General features: G+C 40.9%; 1 protein-coding gene across 1 annotated transcript in view; it reads right to left on the reverse strand.

Annotated features, from left to right (window-relative positions):
- Window positions 1–23,407, reverse strand: part of ARNT2 (aryl hydrocarbon receptor nuclear translocator 2) — a 100,525-nt gene that overhangs the window by 69,933 nt on the left and 7,185 nt on the right. Inside the window, exons 3-4 of the mRNA XM_077828006.1 lie at window positions 15,924–16,137; window positions 12,060–12,273 (exon numbers count right to left, since the gene is read on the reverse strand). Of these exons, the coding sequence (XP_077684132.1) occupies window positions 12,060–12,273; window positions 15,924–16,137 (428 nt within the window). The remainder of the gene's footprint in view (window positions 1–12,059; window positions 12,274–15,923; window positions 16,138–23,407) is intronic.

Consider the following 23,407-nt stretch of genomic DNA (forward strand, 5'->3'; position numbering starts at 1 on the left):
CTGCTAATACACCCTAAAATGATATTAGCTTTTTTCAAAACTGCATCGCATTATTGGCTCATATTCAATTTGTGATCCACTATAACCCCATTAGATACAACTTCCCAGTTTGACAGCAGATCATTGATAACTACTCTCTGGGTACAGTTTTTCAACCAGTGGTGCACCCACCTTATAGTAATTTCATCTAGACCTCATTTCCCTAGTTTGCCTATGAGGATGCCACATGGAAATGTGTAAAAAGCCATACTTAAATCAAAATATATCATGTCTACAGCTCACTCACCCCCATCCACTAGGCTAGTAACCCTGTTGAAGAAAGAATAAGATTAGTTTCGCATGATTTCTCCTTGATAAATCCATGTTGGCTACTATTTATCATGCTATTATCCAACAGGAACAAAGGAAAATATATAAATCTCAGAAGCCAGACATTGGGCAACACTGACTTGACTTACCTGCCTGTGAAGGCACATGAGGGTGACTAAGAACTCTCCCCACCATGTGCCCCTGTGCAGGATCCCATGTAGGAGTTAATGGGTGTTATGTGCCTGCTATTTCAAGACCCCAAGCAGGTATTTGTGGGAGTTTAGGGGAAAGGAAGGGAGTGGATGGAGCCTTGCCTCTGCTATCCCAGCACACCGGCCAGTGGGGAGATAGGTGGTGGCGGGGACCAGCAGCAAATAACTACTCCTCTGGAACAAGAGGAGACTAGGGATGGAAAGGTGCCACACTGAGGCACCATTCCTTCGTGGGGCTGCTCCTGGGTCAGTGCACCAACAAGCCATCCCACACACTGAGCTTGTAGCATAATCAACATTGAGAAGGTACCAAACGGAAGTTAGTTTAAGAGAAAATTCCCCATTCCACAGGAAAGATCTCAAGTTCAACGTTCCACTTTCCCAATATCTGTGGAACACCCTTGGAGAGCAGTGAGCATACAGGGATTACAGAGGATTGAAGGTGAGTTCTGCCATAAGGAGCTGAGAGGAGAACTTTGACTGCTTTATCTGCAATGGGTTAATGAAAAGTGAACTCAGACAGACATTTCTATTAAGTATTCATGAAACATTAGAAGTTTATAAAAAGGAGGAAAAAGATTGCTGAACTATATATGTTTCATCATGTCATGAACACAGTAAAGCAAAACAAAGCAGTCTGAGTAAATATTTAACAGCAAAAGCTGAAATTGATCCTTTTAAACATCTGTGATAACAGACAAATAGATTGCAGTTTCCAAGTGGGAAATTTGCTGTGAATGTTACCAAGAAATAACAACCACATGATTCTTATGTTCACTTTTACATGAATACCTTCAACACCTTCTGAAAAATCATATTAAATGCATTTGCTGGACACCTCAAATTATTAAACTGCAATGCGGCTCTCTCTGAGGACTCAGTTAAAGCTACTTCATCTAGCTACCTTTACATCCAAATGTCAGAATTAGCCAAGTGATTTTGAAAATGCAACTTATCATCATCATTTTTCCTTTCAGACTTGTAGCCCAATCGTGATATCATCTTGAACTGAAACCCATAGCAATGGGGATGACCACTACATTTGTGTAGGAGTTATTTAATGAACAGATTTATCCACAGCTAATTTGTTCCAACACGTGGAATTTTATTTTTCCAGCAACAGCCCCAGAGACCAGAGCAACACAAAATTCTCTTCAAACAAATTAATGAGATCAAACAATTCCTTCTTCCATACATTTAAATTACAATCATTTGAAAAGTCAATTATTGTGGGGTCTCTTTTCTCTTGGAGACCAGACTAGCTTCTTCTACATGGCAGTGATCACGTAGAACGTCCTCTTGGGTTACAAGGAAATTAGAAACTTTTCCTTTTTCAGACCTTTAAGTCTTCTTTCCTATACACCCAACACACACACAGCCAAATTCTATCCTCAGTTTCATCTCTGCAAGTTCATAGAGGTCAATGAGGCTACATGGCAGTAACTGAAGGCAGAATTTGGTTTACAGTGTGCGTGTTAGGCAGGACATATGGACAACTTACAGTTTGAGGCACAGAATATTCAAAAGCTTTCTTGTCCTGCTTGTTGCATCCTAGTCTGATCATAAAATTTGAGGCAGGTCTCACCTGTTAACTCTGCTGCTTGGACACCTGGGACAGCAAGCTGCTCTAGCTGAATCAATGCATGAACAGAACCTGAAAATATTTAGGTTTGAGCTTCATTTTTCTAATAGTTTCTGAAGGGATATCAAAGAGCACAGACTTCTTGTTTTATGCTCTTGCCTAACCATACACAATCTGCTGTTCTCATTCATCTGCTTGAGATCATCATGGAAAGTGACAATGCCTCATTTCTCTAGCCTAAACTTGAAAACCTACCTCTGAGCATAGTGAATCTGGAAGGCACTAACTCTGATACCTGAAACTAAACAAAGATGCAAATTCAAAGGCGATCTGCACCATAGCAACTTTCCTGCTACAAGAACAAATAGTTCACAAAGCCATAGGCAACTTTTTTACTGGAACAGCAGCAATGGCAACTGGCGGGTGTGAATGGAAATTGTTGCTTTTAACATTCCTTTACTTATACAATATGCCACGAGGCTCATAAAACCCACGAGTTTGCTGAAAAACAGGTATCACATGCTGATTTGGTAGTGTCGCTAGAATGAGCCAAATCTCCCCCAGATTTCACACTTATAAATAGGATAGAATGTCTTGCCAGGATTGGACACTTCCACAGCAAAACCAGGCTGAAATATGAATCCTCAGTGTTCACAGTAATCACTTTTGTAATTGCCCTCTGAGAGAATGTGGCCACTGTGCATTCCAACACAGTCCACATCCTGACCAAGTGGGGATGGCTTAGTGTGTCAACTTCTGCTCTTAAATATCTCAGTTCCCTGGAATCACAGGCTGGAATCCTGGCATGGCTGGCTCATCCTTCATCTTTCCAAAGAAGATAAACTGAGTACCTACACGCATAGGGGTGTTTTGAATGAGAATTTAAGAGTTGAGGTTCTGACTGCTCTGCTTGGACATGAAAGAGTTCATGAAACTTTTCATAAGGGGAGCGTTTTTCTTTGTGTAAGTTTCCCCTTCTCCTCCTCTTGGGTAGCATGCAATTAACCGTTTAGCTGCCAGCATCCACTGCAGAGGTGGCTGCAGTTCACTGTTATTGTATAAAAATAGTTTATGAAGAATGATGGCTTTACTTTCAGGTAAAAAGCATTATGTAAATGTAAACTACTGTAACTTCCATTTTGCGATTAGTTACTGACAAAGTCTAGCTCTCCCTATCTGCCCGCTGGCCAATACTGTCATTAGGTCAGGCCAGCCACCTTGTGATAAGGATCTATGATCCAAGTAGAGAGATCTGGATTTGATTCAACTCTCCATCACTTCCCAGGCTGCAAAGCCTGGGAACCTTTCAAAGGTACATGGAGCCTCAGAGTTTCACAGTATACATAAAACAGTCACAGGATCGAAAAAGGAAATAAACCATTGTCCCTAGAAACAAGATTACACGCTGCCAGCATTATACCACCTCTCTGGTACGGAACCAGCCCTGATAAACATGTACTCCACGGTACCAAATGATACAGAAGAGATTCCCAAAGCAGCTTCAATACCGCTTTTGATTTAGCTGATTGTCTTACAATCTCTACAATAGCATGTTTATCTGACCAGAACAGAACTTGGTTCCTTTAAGGCGTTTCCCTAACATCAATGTGACACTTAAAAGCAGAAGGAAATCTAGAAAAGCTTTATCTTTGGCCACACCAGATAAAACCCAAAAGGGAGTCCATCTCTGGAGCCACTTCTAATTCCCATAACATTCAAAGAAGACATTCAAGGGCACCCACCATGTTGTACTTTCTAGTAGAAAACTTTTTGCTTCCTCTAAATTTTAAGCATTGGAGTTTCTTTTTAGCAGGCTAGTTTGTATTGCCAAAGAATATGAGCCAATTCTAAACTATCACTGGACCAAGAGAAGATCCCTTCTAGTTATGGTAGGAAACATCCTGTAAATTAAACTTTTTAAATTTTGTTTTCAGCGGATGTGTTCACTGACTTTCATTTTCATTCATGGATCATTATTTTTTATTACTATTGGCATGGTACCATGAGAGGGTAAACAAAATGGGATTTTCCAGCATGAACAAACAGCTTTCAAACAGCTTCAAGGGGGTCTCCAAATGTACTTCCCCACTTTGCCACAGGCAACTGAATAGGTGTCTCACCCAACTCTCCTTTAAGTAAGCAGGAATCTCTCCATTGACATCAGTGGAATTGGATCAAGTCAGAGTCTACAAACAGGAACATGCACAACATCCACATCTGCATTCACACATTGTTGTTTGGGGAAAGGAAAATAGGTGTACAAAGCCAGAAGACAGAGCAGGAAAGATGACACTAAGTAGAAAAAGGAGCTGACACAAAGTCCTGACACAAGTTTTCAGAAAAAAAGTATTTGATCTAAAGAAGAATATGTAGCATTGTTGTAGCCATGACGGTCCCCAGATATTTAGAGAGACAAGGTGGGTGAGGTAACATAACTGAAAGCTTAAACTTAAAATCTAAATAATGGCAAAATCAACAGAAGAATACTGTTTGCTAGAAGGCCAACAGAGAGGAGGTAAGGTAAAGTTTAAACTTTACAGAAGTTGATCTAATAAAAGATATTACCTCACCCACCTTTTCTCTCTAAAAGGGAATACTTATTCCTGAATTTCTCTCTCAGATGGTGTTATTTACTGTCTGTTGAGCACTGACCATGTGTTCAGTACCGTGCAAAACATCTTTCTTACCACCTCTCTGTTGGCCTTCTAGCAAACAGTATTCTTCTGTTGATTTTGCCACTATTTAGCTTTTTTATTTTCACAATCTGACTCTGTCTACAACACCAGGACTGCCTACAGATGCGCACGCAAGCCAGGTAACAGAATCATATTCAATTTCATGTCCAGTTGAAAAGGAATGCTTCTATTGAAGCCATCATCATATGGTAAACTTGCCATTCCAGAATCTGTAAGGCAGGTTCCCCAAGCCATACGTCTATCCCCCAAATAAACTTCCACAATACTAAAGAAACATTTTTGTGAAAAGCTGTCATAGAAAATATTTTCTTTAATTCTATAAAGGCACCTGTCAGGTCACCTATAGCTAAAGAGTCTGTCATTGTTTTCGTTATGAAGCCCTACTTCTAGTTATAAAATTTAGTGCCAAGATTAAACTTGGCACATGAGTTCTCTGAGCAAAAGTTAGCAACCAAATTCACTTAATCACTGTTAAATCATGAGTGCAAAAGTTTCTGGTTTTGATATTTTGTTTTCCTGCAACTCAAATCAATGATTCATAAAACGAAATATTTCAAACCATGAGCTTGATTTTGATATAACTCCACTGACCTTCACAAAGTTCTATTCCTGATTTACACTAATGAGAGATCAGAGTTAGCCTCATTCTGAAAGAATGGGGCCTACTCAGTTTTGGTGTATTCTCCCACCCACCTACCACCTTTTAAATAAAAACATTATATCAGCCTAATATTTAATTCCAGCGTCTGGATATCTGGATAGTATCATTTTTCTCTGTAGAACTGATATGTGCAAGATTGGATACACATCTGGTGTATGCAACCAGTTCAGGTGCTCACGATGGGAGTACACCCAATTTTATAGGTGTAGTTTTGAACACAAATATGGGAGAGACGGTCTTTTAGACAGGCTGTAAATTTAGCCCTAAAACAATTAAGTAGGATCACAGACTGCCCTTGATTCACTTTGATATCACCTGGAAGTTTATGCTAATCTGATGCTGCAACAAACGGAGCTGCAAGTGTTGACGGGGAGCAGAATTCTTCCTTTAGTTTTTCTTGGAAAAGATATTACTGAACATGAACAATAGCTACTTTGCATCTCAACTTTGCTATATACCAAACTGAGTGCTGATGAGTGAGTTACTTGGATTGAAAAGCATCATTCAAAACCTCCTTTTAAGTTAAAAGCAAGTGGAGTTTATATTAAAGTCTTGGCAGAACATTGGCACCCAGTGTATTTAAAAGTCTTGAATATTTTATAAAGGGGAACTGCCTCTTTTATGAAACATAATGCACAGCTCAGGATCTGATCTCCTAAAGTTAAAAAAAAAAAAAAAAACTTTAAGCACACAAATTTTATTTTTCAAAAACAAAATGCCATTATTAGTATTTTTCTGATTTTCTCTCCCCTTCTTCTCTCACAAGTTTGGAGCCAAATTTAGGAATAGGAATAGATGGCCAGGCTCCTCAGTCTACTCGTCCATACTTCCTCCAGCTATCCCCGTGAATCTCATATTGGAAGAATTGTGAGGCACAAACTTCAGTGCTCATTCTGCGATGCCAATGCACTGAACGTATCAGTTTGCATCCCTTTCAGACCAAATGACCAACAAGTGGAATATGGTTAGAGAAATTCTCTCTATTAAAATGCCTCCAAAGAGGCAGTAACCTTTTATCTCCATATGGATATTTTTAGACAGTAATCCCTCTAGCTTTAAAGGACTTCAATGTGGCTTCTAGAGCAGGAGTGGGCAAACTACAGCCTGCGGGCCACTTCCGGCCAGTCAGACGTTTTTATTTGGCCCTCAAGCTCCCGCCAGGGAGTGGGGTCGGGGGCTTGCCCCACTCAGCCCGCCCGGCATCCCCCAGCCCCCGACTCACAATTCCCTTGATGAGCACCATCTTCTGGCACAGAGCCACACTGTGCAGGTGTGCCTTCACTGCGCTCTTTCCGGGATTGGAACCCCACCCCTACATGGCAGCCCCCCCCCAAGCATCAGTGCGCCCAATCCCTTCCTGGTCTCCTATGCCCCCCCCCCAAAAGTCTTGAAACCACCCAGGGGCTGCACCCGTCCCAGCTAGGGTGCCACCTTGGTGTCACTGCCAGCAGGACCCCAAGGAATCCCGATACCATCCCCGTAGAGCCCCTCCCCACACCACACCCCATGAACCCGCCCTCCCTCCACCTCGGTAACATCCCTTACAGAGCCCCCCCATGCTACACTCCATAGAGTCCCCCTCCCCCACCGGGCATTCATGGGCCGCCATACAATTTCCATACCCAGATGCAGCCCTCAGGCCAAAAAGTTTGTCCACCCCTGTGCTAGAGTCTCAGAGGATAAGAATCTCATCCCCCTTACAGACAATTTAACTGGCTAATTGAGGATTCCCCCTGCATTATTACAATAGCAAACAATCGCAGTGAGGATCTGGGTCCCATTACGCTATGTGCTATATGAACATACTACAAACGTAGTCCCTGATCCCACATCGGAATCAGATAGTACAGTCCCCTGCGTCCGTACAGTATCATCAACTACAACTCTCCAAGAGCACAGTTCTGACCAACTAGGTTTTAAATTAAGAGTCATTTTTCCTGTTTGGATACTTGTAAGAACAAAAAAGAAAAATTCTTTGATTATTCTCCTGAATTTCTTCCCTTCTCAGAATGTACTCACCCATCTAGCACATGTAAACACCTTCTTTAGGAGCACTGTTTGTCACTATCACATTTCAGTCCTCGCCTTTCCTAGCTCATCTTGATCCGTACTTTCTTGGTGCTACAATGTGTTATCAATTACCCTACAGTAAACACGCAGACAACTGTTCCATCCCCAGACCCCCCCCCCCCAAAAATCTCCATGGGTATGAAACAACATAGAAATCAACCATTTTCCCTTTAGCCAAAAATAGATACAGCACTCAACTAACTCTAGGAAAATGAAGTGCAAAAAGGGAAGATGACCCTCTTTACCTCTAGGACTTGTTTTTTCCTATTTAATTAGACACTTCTATTATGCCCATTGCTACAATATCTGTAGCAGCTCTAATACCATTACATTAATGAGCCTTTGCATATAGTTATGTGCCTACATGATCAGCAACAAGCCCACTGCCCTCCCATGGTTTGGAAGACTGTAAAATACCACCACTGACCTGACAAAGTGAATCAAGGGCTGAGTAAGTGTGTGTTTCTAGTCACACTTATCTCTTCCATACCTGCCATCTCAACCACTGAGAAGAAGTCACTAGTCATCTAAAACATAGGTGGAAAGTCCCCACTTTTCTCTGCAACTTCATGCCTTTAAACTGCTGCAGGATCTAACTTAGACCAGGTTAAAAACTCAACACTACAGAAATCTCATGTCCTCTCTGTTTTCCCTAGTGACTCCACACAAGATATTTGCTAGTCACATTTAGTGCTAACAGTACAGATTCCATGATGCACATGAGGGAGGCACAGGTACGCAAGGATGAGGCTGCGCTTGCCCTCACAGTAATGGAGAGAAGATGCAGCTGGGCAGATTGGATCCTGGTTTCAGAATCCCCTTCTGCTGGAAGGCACTTTCTGGCCAGGGACCAGGCTGATGTCCCAGATGTGAAGCCCAGCATAGTTTGGTTTGGGCCTTGGTTTTCTCCTCAGACTGTCATTGGCTTTCTGAGGAGTCTCGTCGTGTGTCGTGAACAGTAAGACAACTTCTTTGTATCACATTCACCGTCCTTCAGTGAAATCACTGCACATTGCTCCTCTTCGCATGGGATCAGGATGGAAGCCGCCTTTCACTACCTCTGGGCAGACAGCATCAATAGTTTAGGTCCATGGGATTGTGCATCCATGTCCCAGTCTCACCCTCATTTATTTCATCTTTGGGTGCAGAAATGCGAGAAAGAGCTTACTCTCTCACTGTCTGTACATCGTACTTGCCAATGGTAGACCCAGAAATGCTCACAATGTGCAACAGCCTCTCTGTGTCCAGGGATCACTAACAGTAGGGGCTAACTGGGAAAGTCAGAGCAATGTAATAATAATACTGAGCATTCATATCCTGGTGCCATGTACATACCAGAGGCTTATGCCATGTGATCTGATACAGGACAGTAAAAGTTGCTTCTGTGGAATTCTGTGGTGTCTGTTCCCAAACCTCAACAGGTGAAAAGGTTATTTTACAGGGATGAGGAAATGTACACTTAGAAGGGGGGAGAATATTAAAAATCATAACTTTTCTAAACTGAACTTTCACCTGAAAAATCCCCTTGTTTCCCTGTGTGGCCCCTCTGCTCAACAGCTGGTGACCATGGAAGGATGTGGGATTTTCCTGCTGCCTGTGGTGAACCGTACTTTTAGCAGAAAAAATCAAACAAGCAGCTGGCTGGCTTGCAGTTTGCTTCTCTTTCAAGCCTTGCATTGTTCTGTATAAAACAGTAATCTTGGAAAACAGAGTGTGGCTTAGGGACTGCCCAAATGGTTTGATAAATACTAGCTTGAGGCAAACACTTCTCTCCGTGGTTCTTTAAAAAAAAAAAATTAATTAATTCATTTACCTACACTATTTCATTACACTGATGTAGAAGTTACAACCTGCTGCTGAATTCAGCATGGCTCATGCTAGAGAAAGGGTGGTGTCTTACTGCGTAGATTAGGTGTGGTGCACTTTGGAATATATATGGCCACACTACTCAGAGAGGTTTCAGAGTAGCAGCCGTGTTAGTCTGTATTCGCAAAAAGAAAAGGAGGACTTGTGGCACCCTACAGACTAACAAATTTATTTGAGCATAAGCTTTCATGAGCTACAGCTCACTTCATCGGATGAGCGAGATCAAGGGACAATAAAATGGCTGCTGGAGCACCATAGCATACCGTCTTACAAATGGATTGAAACTGATCTGACAGTCTGAAAGGAGTATACCTAATTTTAGTTTATGGTAGACTGCAGAATCAAACTACTTAACTTTAAAACTGAATTTCAAGAGTTTGTTTGTTGCTGTCTGTACTAACACTACAGTATGTAAATCTCACTAGTGGTGTCTTCTTTTAAAAAGAAAGACTCAAACTGCAGCATAAGAACATTTGACAAGGATTGTCACTTACTTTAGACTATTAGCAGTAGCATTAATTCTTTGTATTATCAGAGCTCCAAGGAACCCCAATCATGGACCAGGACCACACTGCGCTAATAGTCCCTGCTCCAAAGAGTTTATAATTTAAGTATACGACAAGAGACAGCAGATGGCTACAGACAGATGGGAATACAGGAAAACAATTAGACTAATCTTATACAAACTCTAGTTAAGATCCCAGAGACACCCTGAAAGATTGGTTTTTTTTCTGAGATGCACATAAATGGTGTGTGCGCGTGTGACAGTACATGTCTAATGTGTACATGCAATTCCCAGCACTGCCCGTAAAAATCAGGCTGCTGAATGCATTTACGGCTGGAGAGATGTTTAACTGGCCATATGAAGGGTGAAGTACTGGCTCTCTATAACGCTACACAGAAACCGGGTTCACAACGTCTCGACAGACTTGTTCCCATGCACTCCTCTTGTCTGCACCAGCTTGTAACTGGCACTAGACTCGGCGCCTTCAGCACCTTCCCATGCCCAGCATGGCCCCTACACCACGGGGTGAGGCAGGAGGGGCTGGTGTAGGGACAACTATTCAGATTTTATACCAGCATAAAATTTCTTTGGACTTGGGGAATCCTCAGCTGTCCATTGAGGGCAGATTTAAATCCCTTTACGCTGATCTAGTCGCTCAAAGGGACTTTTTCAGGGAGAGGATTTGACCCCAAATGTTTTCAGTTTTTGAAGGTTTTTTTCTCCATGCAAAGGAAGGTTCAGCTAAAAAGCTGCACAAGTTTAAAACTGAATGAATATATTTAGAGTTGGATTTTCAAAAGTGCTCAACATTGATCTAACCTTGCTCCAGTCTGAACAGAGCTAGGCGCTTCTGAAGATCCACTCCTAAGCGCTAAGTGAGTCTCTGGGATAATTGCTTCTTAAAAGGGAATGCTCTGTATTAAGTGCTATATGCAATGGGAGAGTGTATGCTATATTTTTATTAAACAAAGCACAAAGTTTTAGAGCTATGTGGATCTCAGCAGTTTGCCCAGGTTCTTCTCAACATTCTCTTGGTTTTGATCCATATGGATTTTCACAGTTGAGTTTTGCTTTGAGTTTCTGATTTGAATAAAGCAAATCTTTGCCAAAACCACATGACTCCAAAACCCCATGGAACCATGAATTTGGCACTCTTTTGAGATGGAAGCTGTAAATTGTGCCCAGGTTCACTTGAAACAGGGTCACAGGCTTTTCAGTTATGAAACACAGAAAAACTTCCAGCAAACAAGGTCAGAAGTTTGAGTTCCTAAGGAAGTGAAAACCATGTGAGTTTTGCCTTGTTTGGAGTTTTTGCACAGCTCTAGTATTTTTCTTTAGCCTGAGTATTCCTCAGATATACACATACTGCATGGCTAGACAAAAGGAACAAGCCTACACGTTCTTTAAGTAATTCTGGTTTTCCAGTTTACAAGTTTCAGTGAAAATGGGATTTAGCTCCATCTTGCTAGTTCTAATACAGCCTATGCCCTATTAACGAAGGTCACATCTCCGATTGGTGGTACTCAGCCTTGATGGCTTTACATGCCACAATTACAAGATAAAGATATGCATCTTTTAATTGAAAAGTAGAAAACCACAAAGTATGTTATAAATCACACACTAGCTAAGAGCAGCAAATGTCTTGTTAAAAAGCCACATGTGACTCTGAGCTGCCAAGCATTAAATCTTTTGCATATGTTTTTTCTTAACAGACCAAATGAAACTTTTAGAAAACACGGAAGTGTGGAAAATTATTTCAGGTTTCAAAATAGACACAGGCATAAAGAAAACACATATTTGTGAAGAAGATAAAAAGATCAGAGAGTAAGGAAGGAAAACAATGCAGAATCCACACCTGGGTAAGCCAGAGATGTGAAGGTACAGCTAAGTTAAGGAGGGGAGGGGGGCAGTGTCTACAAGCCAAACCTGAAGTCAAGTAAGTGGGGAGCAGATTCTAACACCACACATAAATGAATAAGCTTACCACCATCATTGCACAGCCAGCAAAACAATGGCAGCCTAATCTCATTGAATTGAATTGCTGTTATTCATAGATAAAAAAGGCTAAACTGACCTAGGCTTTAATCAGGATTTTGAACTTCAGCTGAGCTCAGAAGGGAACCATAATACAAGGAAGCACACATCAGACATATCTGACCTGTCATAGAGTTTTCAGATGTACACAGTTGCTCTCTCAGCTTTTCCACATCGTCTGGATGAACCTGCTCATAGAGCGTGCTGCCAAACCACTCTGACTGTGGCTGGTTCAGCACTGGAGTAACGGAATCCGATACGTAGATGACTCTCCCGGTCTCAGCTGCAACTACAAACAGGAACCCATCTGCAGCCTCAAGGATAAGATGTTTCAGTTCCTTGCAAAGACAGGATTTAATTAGAAGGCCACCAAGAAGAGAGAATTAAAGAATACATCTATCACCCTCAACTCAACACTTTTTTGTGATTTGAATGGCTGGTCAAATAATAAGTGAACCACATTTTCAATGTGGTACTGATATAACAATGCATCCCATTTTGCAATGAAACAAAAATTGTTAATCTTAGTAACTACAACAACATCTTTTATCTGATGAGCTCAATGCAGTTTAGAAAAATTAACTAAGCCTCGTAACTCCCCTCTGAAGTGGGTATCATAAAGAAAGGCACAGACAGGGGAAATGACATGCTAAAGATAATACAGCAATTCCATCCTTATTGAAATGTTCTATAGGATTTAACAGAGATTAAAATCAACAGGATTCTTTTGAAGTGTAATATGATCTTTTAGCTATTATTCAAATCTGTAAAATCTCATAAGGAATGATATTCTTTTAATAGTTTTTTTTTAAACTTTCCAATAGAAATCTATAGCAAAGACATAATAAAAAAAATTATTGAAAGATTATTAATCTCTATTAAATTCTGTAGAACTTTTCCACATAGGAAAGGAGGGTCACTACTGACGTTTTCCATTCCCTGAATCATTTGAATGCTAAGGGCCAGTTTCCAAACAGCCTCTTTTTATGCACAGATCTCAGTGTTCCTGTTAAAGAGCACCTACCTTTTTTGTGTGCATAATGCTCACTGTTGCATGCACAACCTGGGCCGTTAGTCACCCAACAGCTTGACCGGTGTGCGCAATTTGTTCTTTGCACGTATCAAAAAAAAAATGTGTAGCAATTTTGGTGGAAGCAATCAGTTGTGCAAAAATGGTTGATGAGGAGTGAAAAACATGGCCCTATCTTTTATTTCTGTTTACTCAGACTCCCTTCTTAACACCCACCCAAATCTGTTGCAACTGAAACATGTATAGCAACAAACGAGATTTCTCAAGCCAGTCTTTTTCACTGTCCACTTTATTGTTTTGATTAAATATTTTAGTCTCTTAAATAAGGATCTCCGGGTGCTGCTGCTTCAAACTTTTGCGACTATTACCGTGGAGACAGGTGCCTAAACAATGCATGTCTGTGCTAGACCCTGCTGCCTACCCACTGTACATCTCACATTTAATATCACACATTGACCTACAATGGAGCCTTAGATAGCAAGATACAGTTTAGGGACATTCCAAGCTCCATTGTGGGTTGGAGTGCACAAAATTGAACAGAAGGTGGATGGTACTGGGTGATAAGGAAGAGATCTTAGTCTGGTAAACTGATACCATTGCCTTAAAGAGCTGTAACTGCTATCAGAAATACTGCTAATAAATTACATGCTTCTGCTGACATGTATCTTATTTTTCACCACAGTGTCAGTGTATCCATTTCTGAAACACAACTAAAAACAGGATGATTTTGTTAAAATGGCCCACCTGCCTCTATATTAGCTGCAACTTCTGAAGGATTTATGACCCCATTTTAAATCCAATATTAACACAGTTGGAAATAGAAAAAAATGTGTGAGCCATTCTGTAAGTCTCAAAATAAAAAATAAAAAATGATACAATGAAAAGTGACTAGTCTGCCCTAGAGAAGAGTAACTAGGCGGGTGAGGTGATATATTTTATTGGACCAACTTCTGTTGGTGAGAGAGAGAGAGACAAGCTTTCAAGCTTACACAGAGGTAAGACGACGAGTCAAGTGATAACATTTGCTGTCCCCCAGAAGCAAATTTAGAGAGACCCAAGATAAAAGTGTGACATTTCATTCCATATTCTTTATGAAAATATGCTTATGATAAGAATAAGACACAACTGAGATGTACCTTATGCAAGATGGGTCTTGTAAGGTATCATTGGAAAGTGATACCTTACAAGATACAAATTTACAGAATGTGATTATCCAATGTGTACGCCTGTATCATTTCTGTATCTGAAGTTAGGAATATTGACTATGTACCTGTATTTTAGTTATGCTACTTTGGGTCATGCCCACTGCTAACGCTTCAGGTACAACAATGGAAAAGCCAGACAGGGCGGATGGCCCATCAGTGAGGACAATGGACTGTGAAAAGGCTTGGCTTTCCTGCGGGGCTCCATATTGCCACTGACTCATGGATGCTGTGATACTACAGGTTTCAGAGTAGCAGCTGTGTTAGTCTGTATTCGCAAAAAGAAAAGGAGTACTTGTGGCACCTTAGAGACTAACACCTTTATTTGAGCATAAGCTTTCATGAGCTAATGCATCCGATGAAGTGAGCTGTAGCTCACAAAAGCTTATGCTCAAATAAATTTGTTAGTCTCTAAGGTGCCACAAGTCCTCCTTTTCTTTTTGTGATACTACAGAGTTAGGTGGTCTTGTCACCTGATACTAAACATTACCTGGGAGTTCTTGTAAATTTCCACTGGAAGGGAGGGGGTGAGGGGGTCAAGTTTGGGAAACAAAGGATTCCCACCTTATGAAAATCCCATTTAAGGGTGGGGAGGAAAGCAAACGGGACTCCTCTCCATGGCCTGTCTGCCCAAGAAGAAAGACTGATAAAGCCAATTGAAGGGAAGGCCAGGGTGGAGTCCAGACTGAGACAGGGGTCCAGTCTGAAAAGAAATATAACTGGAACTCTGAACCACAAACTTTGTAACCTGCCTAAAAGAACATTTAGGGTGAGAATTTACATTTTGTAACCTGTTTAAGTATATTGAGCTTAGCTTGCGTATTTTGCTTTACTTGGTCAGTAATCTGCTTTGTTCTGTTACCTCTTATATTCACTTAAAATTCACCTTTTGTAGTTAATAAACTTATTGCTTGTTTATAATATAACCCAGTTTATGTAATTTCTTACCAGGGGGGGGGGGGAGAATATCTCCCTCCACATTGAGGGAGGGAGAGAATTGCATAAAACCTTTGGGTTTGTCCCCCTTAAAGGGAGTGGGCACCAGAGTGTTGGGGCAAGCCCTTAAGGCTGAATCTTTCCAGAGCAGATCTCTGTCTCTCTGTCCAGCTGGGTGTGGCCCTGCCTGTGTGCTTGCCTGGAAGAGGCTTGTGAACGTAACCCAGTAAGACCAGGTAAAGGGGACCCAGGCTGGCAGAACAGGCTGTCTCAGTGGCACCCCAGCACATCAGGTGACACCCCAAAGGGGCCAAACTCATCACAAAAAGTACACAGAGATATGAGCATTGCAAGCTCAGCAGCTGCTGGTATTTGTCTAACAGAAATATGCATTGCTTCAAGCCATTCTTTACATATGTAAGAACTTTACTGTTAAGAGCAAAAGTGCGTCAGTTACAGCCCTCTGGGTTCAAAAGTACCAGCAGGCATGAGGACTTTCCAGTGAATAAGACTGAACCTGGGCTCCCTTGAAATACCAGTTACATCTTCTTCCCTATAGCCAAAAGAAAACTAAAGAGGAGTTTCATAAGTTCAGATCCAAGCTCTCCAGTTCTGAGTTTTTACAGTTGGGGGCTAGCCATATAGTTCAGATCCAAATCTGAATTTTCTCTAAATCTGTCTGTGTTCACACCTGGGATTGTGTGCCTCTCATTAATGAAGCAAGGAAAACAATGTGAAGAACCTACTGACCTCTCTATCCCATCTCTCAAAACAATAGGATTATTTAGTCCGGAAGAAATAACATTTATGAAGCAACTACCTGTTCCGTTAGGAAAGAAGGCTTATATGCCCCGTCAGTAGATTTATTTCCAGTGCCCCTCATAGACTTCATGTGCGAAACAGCCATACGCAGAATTGTCAGCTTGTCAGGTTTACGGGCCAATGCACTGCAGGTGGGCACCATGTCCGACAGCTCAGTGATATACTGTGTCATCTTATTTCTCCTGCGTCTTTCAATTTCACTGTGATTCTCCCTAAACATTTAAAGAAAGATCAAGCCAACAGAAAAAGCAAAGACAAGATCAGTATAGGAATTTTCATTTGGTATTATAAATAAATAATAAATAATAATAATAATAACACTTTGCACTTGTGTAGCATCTTTCATCTAAGGTGATCAAAGCGCTTTACAGATGTAAGCATTATTATCCCCCATTTTACAGGTGGGAAAACTGAGGCACGTGATAGTTAAATATGACTAAAGGTCACACAGTGAGTCAGTGGCAGAGCAGAGAAAAGAATCCAGATTTCTGAACTGCCAGTTCCTGGCTCTAATCCCCTAGAAATTCTACCTCAGTTGGTTTAGAGCACCAGACAGAAAAAGGAACGTGAGGTGCTGAGGGCTGTCAACTCCGGGGGAAGTCCCACCTTTCAAGAGATATTCTGTACCTCATAGCATAAGGGCCTTAGTGAGGTGTTCCTTGTATTAATATAGATCCTGATCCAGCTCCTGATTAAATCAATGGGAGCCCCTCAATGGACTTCAGGTTCACAGTAAGCAACAGCTCTGACTAAAATTTTGTAATGGCGATATAGACCGCAATCTTGTAATCCTATGCAGCAGATCTCAACCTCTATGCTGCCGCCCGCTCCTAAGACCTCAGTAAGGTTATGTATGGATGCAGGGATCAGACTGCAAGATTGGGACCATATTTTGTATAACAAGTAAATACAATATCTAAACGAAATATTAAAGGTAAAGTAGGTCCTGACTTGCCAGACACTGAACAGGTAATTATATAAAAGAGAAAATAACTATGACAATAGTCAACCCTAATACAGTGCTTATTATCTTCAACGAGACTTACACAGATACCTAGAGCATCTTCACAATAACCCTGTTTCACAGAGGTTAAATAACTTGACTATAGCTACAAAGGAAGTCTGAGGAAGCCAAAGAAAGCTAGAGCTGGGATTAGAACTCCGGAGTTCCTGAATACTAATACTGTGCTCAAAAAACATTCAAAAGAAAACATTATCAGAAGCTTTGGTTTTACTTTGTCTTCCATGAGTGACAACATTTATAATTATAAAAGGCCACATCTTAAAGTTTTTACTCAGTCAAAACTATCATTAAAGTTCTTCGGAATTTTACCTGATAAATAATTGTGTTAAAAATTGTGTAAAGACTTCAGGATTTAGGGTGTGATTTTCAAAGACGTCTAACAGAGTTAGATGTATAATTTCCATTCTTTGAAAACCCCAGCCTTAGCCTACAGACATTAATTTTCATGGCAAAACACTATACTCAGTCCACCTATCAAATTAGGAAAAACAAGTATCCAGTAAATTAAATTTTTTCCCTCCACTTCACACTTCCCCATACCCTACAACAAAGAGGATCACTGACTCATTTAAATTTTATTTCCAAAGTTCTCAGCACATAACAATAAATATATTACTGATTTGGCCAGTTGCATTTCAGGGTTTTCAATTACCAGCTGTCAATGCTGTATATAAATTAGGATCTGTGGGCCAGATCCTAAGCTAGTGCAAATCAAATAGCTTTATCTAAGTCAATGGAGTTGAACCAATTTACATCAGCTGAGGAACTAACCTACCGAACCCAGAAAACTACACTGCATCATAGAGGTGCATTTCTTTATTTTCTGACATGGCACCAGCATACTGTACCTGTAAAGCAGTAGCTACCTACAAGCATGCCCAGGACAGGTGTTTGCTACTTCAGATGTCAAAGCAGCTTCTTCCACTGATTTCAATGAGCTGTGTATGGAGTTTTCTTGAGGGATAACTGATTGATCCAACAAGATGTGAAATTGCAGATTACCACATGGAGAATCCAGTAATGTTGACAGGTACAACATGCAGTATTGGAAGAGATTAATTTATTCTGATTTAGCATAACTCAGGGCTGAATAATAAAGGAGTGACTCGTGGAAGTGGACTAAGCAAAGATCAGAATACTTTTCACCCACTTTTCACAACTAAGCTTTTTTTTAAATTTAGGGTCGGGATCCCAGTTGCAATATGTATCTCTTTGAAATACTCTAGCAAATAAGCAAGATCATAGAACACCTAGAAGAGCAGGAGTGCATTGGCTTGTGTTGCTTTAGAAGATGCATCATATGTGCAGGGTATCATATGTAGATATCACATGTTGGAGTCACTGTAACAGAATCAACACATTTTAGAGTTCTGTCTCCACATTCACAATTCCCACTGATATCAATAAGGACCTTATAAGTCAGGCTACATTTCAGTCATGGGTATTTTTAGGAAAAGTCATGGACAGGTCACAGGCAGTAAACAAAAATTGACAGCCCGGGACCTGTCCATGACTTGTACTATATACCCCTAAACAAAGCTTGGGCCGGGGAGCTGCAGGTGCTCTGGCGGGTTGGCCCAGGACCCCCGCTGGTGCTGTGGGGGAGGCGGGCGGCAGCGCACGGCCTGGGACGCCTGCTGGTTTGGGGGGCGGAGGGGGAGTGGACTGCAGCGCGCAGCCCAGGACCCCTGTTGGTGCTGGGGGGAGGGTTGGCGGGGCTCGCAGACTCCCTACCGGCTCCACATGTCCCTGCAGCTCCTAGAGGGAGGGGTGGCTAGGGGGGCTCTGCACGCTGCTCCCACCACAAGTGCCAGCTCCACAGCTCCCATTGGCCGGGAACCACAGCCAATGGGAGCTTCAGGGGCAGCACCTGCGGGCGCTGGCAGTGCGCAGAGCCCTCTGGTCCCTCTGCCTAGGTGCTGCAGGGACATGCTGGAGGAGCTGGAGACCCCTCCCTCCCCCCACCCCGGTAAGCGCTGCCCCATACGTCCACCTCCTGCCCCAACCACCTCCCACACACCCAAACTGCTGCTGCTGGCCTGAGCCACAGGCCACTGCAGAAGTCACGAAAGTCACGGAATCCATGAGTTCCATGACAGGCACGCAGCCTTACTTAGGAATAAAGCATCAATGAGTATACAATTCAAACAAGCGCATTGCAATGTCAGCCCTTAATGGTTCAACAAATTACAACCTCTCTCTTTTGTTAAGGTTACCGTATACTTTGTTTATCACATTCTTCCTAATGAAGGACCTGTTTCAGATTCTCAACTGTCTGTGAGTGACATGGCGTAGCCATGTTGATCCCAGGATAATAGAGAGAGATTAGATATGAGAGCTCTGTGTAAACTCGAAAGCTTGTCTCTCTGACCAACAGAAGTTGGTCCAATAAAAGATATTACCTCACCCACCTTGTGTCTCTAATATCCTGGGACCGACATTGCTACAACCACACTGCATAGTTAAAAACAATCCCATACAGAGTAACCAACGGACAACAGGACCATTGCTGCATGAAAACAGTGACAAAATCCAATATTCCATGTTATTTATTATTTTAAAATTTTAAAATTATTACATTAATCCATAGGTCAGTAAAGGGCCTGCCAAAGAAATAAATCTGACACTGACCTGGAACTCACTAAAGTTGAGCTTAGTAGATAACAAGAGGGACCACAGATCCTGGCAACTTCATGAACAAGTTTAGAAGATGGGAATCCTGGATTTAGAATTCCTAACTGGTTTTTAAAGAATGTTTTTGAGGGTATTAAAATCTGGCCATAAGGGGCTGATCCAAAGTCCCCAAAGTCAATAGTAGGTGGGAAGTCTCCTATTGACTTTAATGGGCTTTGGATCAGGCTCTAGATAAGTGAACCTTACCGATTTGTGATCAGTCGGAATGTTATCATATAAAATAAAAGAGGCAAAACGTATGTGATTTTCCTTGTTCCTACCTGGCCATCCTCCCTGAATCAGCAGTACTTTGATATTCTTCCCGCCTGGAAACAAAATAACCAGCTCTCTAAGCTAAGGCACACAGACTGAGAACTTTTGGATATGACTATCCCCCTTCTTTTCTCTCAGCAGAGGATCTCTACAGAACACGCCTACCTTGCAAATTTTTCCTTATCACCAGAGATTTGATCATCATCATACCTGTAAACAAAATACGGTAAGTAAATTCAAAAGGCTTATGCAAAACTAGAAAGTCAATACAAAGCAGAAGGTGAAGACAACACCTGCAATTGCAAACTACTACAAATTACACCAAGAGAAGCATGATATTATGGGAATGACGGAACGGAAAGGAAAAGGAGACTCTGGTGAAACTTTCTGAATGACCAGGAACCAGTTGTTAAAAACTCTCTTTGTGTATTAATATGAAAAAGGTCAAAATATGACCCACTGGTTTCACTTAAAATATTAGAGCCTTTTTGTATATTGCTTGAGGAAGTTGTACAAAGTGCCATTAGTCTGTTACTAATAGTAACCCATGAAATATTCCTGCCTGCACAGCTGTAGTAGGGACATCTTCAGCAGGCTGCATCCACTAGCTATGGCACTCAGTAGAGGGCAGTGATGACATATAAATTGTGGAAAGACAGAGACATCCAAACACAGTTCATTATTTTATGGACACCTTTGTAAAAAGGTTTAATACAGCACTGTACACTCCACCAAATATTCTTTATGAGATTCTGGGCCAGATCATCAGCTGGCGTAAGTCAGTATATCTCCACTCAAGTCAATGGCGATCTGCCTCTCTGTATTAGAAATAACATACTGTGTTTGGTGCAAGTGTCTGTCTTTCACAAGGCATAGGTATCACCAATGACGTCTTCTGGATTGAATGTCAGACCTACTTCCTTGTGCATAGATCTCAGAAGGCTAAATATTATTACACCTGAGCCGATACTAACCTCCCTAGAGCGTGTATAATTTGTTGCATTCTAGTCGTTGCAGCCTACAGAGGACAGAAGCCTAAAACCTACTATACAAGCAGGAGTATTCATGGGTTACCACCGTGATTAATCAATCATACATAAATAGGAATCTTTTCTGTTTATTGCCTGAGCAATTTAAAAGAGCAAATCATCTTTTCAGTTAATCCTATTCAAAGATTATTATATAAAAAGAGAATATTTCACTAATAAAATGTTGTTAATATGCTACAATGCTCTGTACACTTGCAAAGTTAACTTTCCACATAGACCCAAATATGTACATGCCAAAAAAAAAAAAAGTTGTAAGAAAGAAAAATAACAGTTTAAAGTGGGTTGCATAAGATATCCTCCCAACTCCCACAGCCCTTTTAATTTTCTAGGCAAATGAAGGCGTTAACACATGTGTCAGTGCATATCTATGTGCTTTCTATTCTGTTCCAGATGTAGCAAAGTTGCCTTCCACATCTGGTGCCCTTCTCATGCCCTCCAATAAAGTGGAATTCTGCTTTTGCATCAGAAGCAATAGCAAAAAGTGTAGTGTCTTTCTCCACAGAGGTGGTGGTTAATGATCATGTGTGTAGCTATGACCCCTTGCTAAGGTCACTAGAAACTTCCCCTGCCTCCCAAAATCTGGTTATACTCATGAGTTATACACACAGGGCCAGCTCTTCAGTTGGTGTAAATGCACCAGTTTTATGTACAGTGCCTATTTTAAAAAAAAAAAAAAAAAAAAGATCTGGACAGATAAACTGAGGGTTGTATAGAGAAATAAAGCAAAACTGTATAGACGCCTACTAGGTGTGAGAGTTCTTAAAACAAGTATAGAGTTATGCTCAAGTGTCAAATACAGGCAATAAAACTTCTTATTTTCTCTTATATGAAAGGACTGAAATATGGTCAATCAGGTAGCAGGAATTTATAATAAATCACATCATGTTATGTATTATAAATTAAATTAGACTAAATATTTTGAGTGACATCCCAATGCAGCTGAAGTCAATGGGAGTTTCACTTCTGTCTTAAATGGAGCTAGGACTTCATCCTTAATGTAGTGTTCTCCAAATAGCAGTCGGGGCATGCAACATTACTTATAAATGTTACCTTTTTTCTCTCTCTCTTTTCTAAATATATATTCATCATTTGGAATCAGTATTTCCTAATGTGGACACGAAATAAAACAATATCTAAAAGAAGATCCTACTGTTGGAAATAAATCAAAATACCTGGTCCCAATTAATGTTTATTTTTTGAAAAGTTGAGACAAATAAACGAAAAACTATGGGTTGTGAAGAACTCAATAATAGCGCTAAATGCTTTTCTGAAAATAAAGAGCATTAGTTCTCAAGAAAAGCCATTTGATTTTCTATATTATAATTGCTGCTTTACCACGATAAATACAAAGGCTCCACAGCTTATTTACTAGTGTCTTTAATCCTTTAAAGCTTTCATGGGAAGTACAGTATAAATAACAATCTTTTCTTTCTTTTTTTTTGAAAACTTAAAGGGTCACCATTAACTTGATTTTTTTTTTTCAAGTGAGTTAAAAGTACTTGTAGGTAATAAATTTTCTCATGAGCCCTCCAGTGAGTTTTTTTCAGTCTTACAGTCACATTTCCTTTTTCAGGGAGTCATATTTAAATCCTCAAAATAGAGCTCAAGTAGGACTGAACTGGTGCGTTTTGCCTTAAGCCTTTCATCCTGTAGTCGCCATTCACGCCAATAATCTCAGGATCAGGCCCTTATTTTGTACTGACTACAGGATAAAATGCTACTTCCTCTATTTTACTTTGCCTTCTGGGATGTGGTCATGCCCTGAAAACATAAAGGAAAAGGATCGGCTCAATGGAGAGTGCCTGTGTCTCTAAATAGCATATGCTATTAGATGGAGACAAAGTAATATGTTGCACTTTCCCTCAAAAGAGTACAGAGTTAAGGTGCTAGAGCACTAAGAACAATTAATCACCAAATTCTGTCTTCAGATACCTGAGCACCTGAATTTAACATTAGATAAGAATTTGGCTCCAACAAAAATAAAAACAGGACCCCCGCAGGGTCAAATTTTCAAAGGCTCTGGCAATGGGTGGTGTCATGCAAAGTGCATATGTAACACTATGCCTACAGAACCCTACATTTTCGCATGTGAACAGACATCTGCATGCACAAATCAGCTCAATATAATAATATTTTACTTCTGTAGCTGCTGCCAGAGGCACTTAAAGTCTGTGAAGTTCTTTAACACTCACATTTTTAAAATACCACTCAAAAAGGTGGATTGGGATATCCTTTCTGAGAACAGCACTAGCTAAACAGAGCTACTGTTGACCTTACTAGGTAAGTCATGACATGGTTTTAGAACTTGGTTCTAACACAATATCACTATCAATATTAGGCAGGAAAACCATCCTAGAACCCTATTAATGACAACTGTGATTAAACACGGCTGTTATCATGGTTCCAACTGCAATGTGAGTAATAGTGGTGGGCTTCTGAGTACACACGGTGTGTCCCATATTT

This window comes from Eretmochelys imbricata, chromosome 10 (genome assembly GCF_965152235.1).
Source record: "Eretmochelys imbricata isolate rEreImb1 chromosome 10, rEreImb1.hap1, whole genome shotgun sequence".
Classification (NCBI taxonomy): Eukaryota; Metazoa; Chordata; order Testudines; family Cheloniidae; genus Eretmochelys; species Eretmochelys imbricata.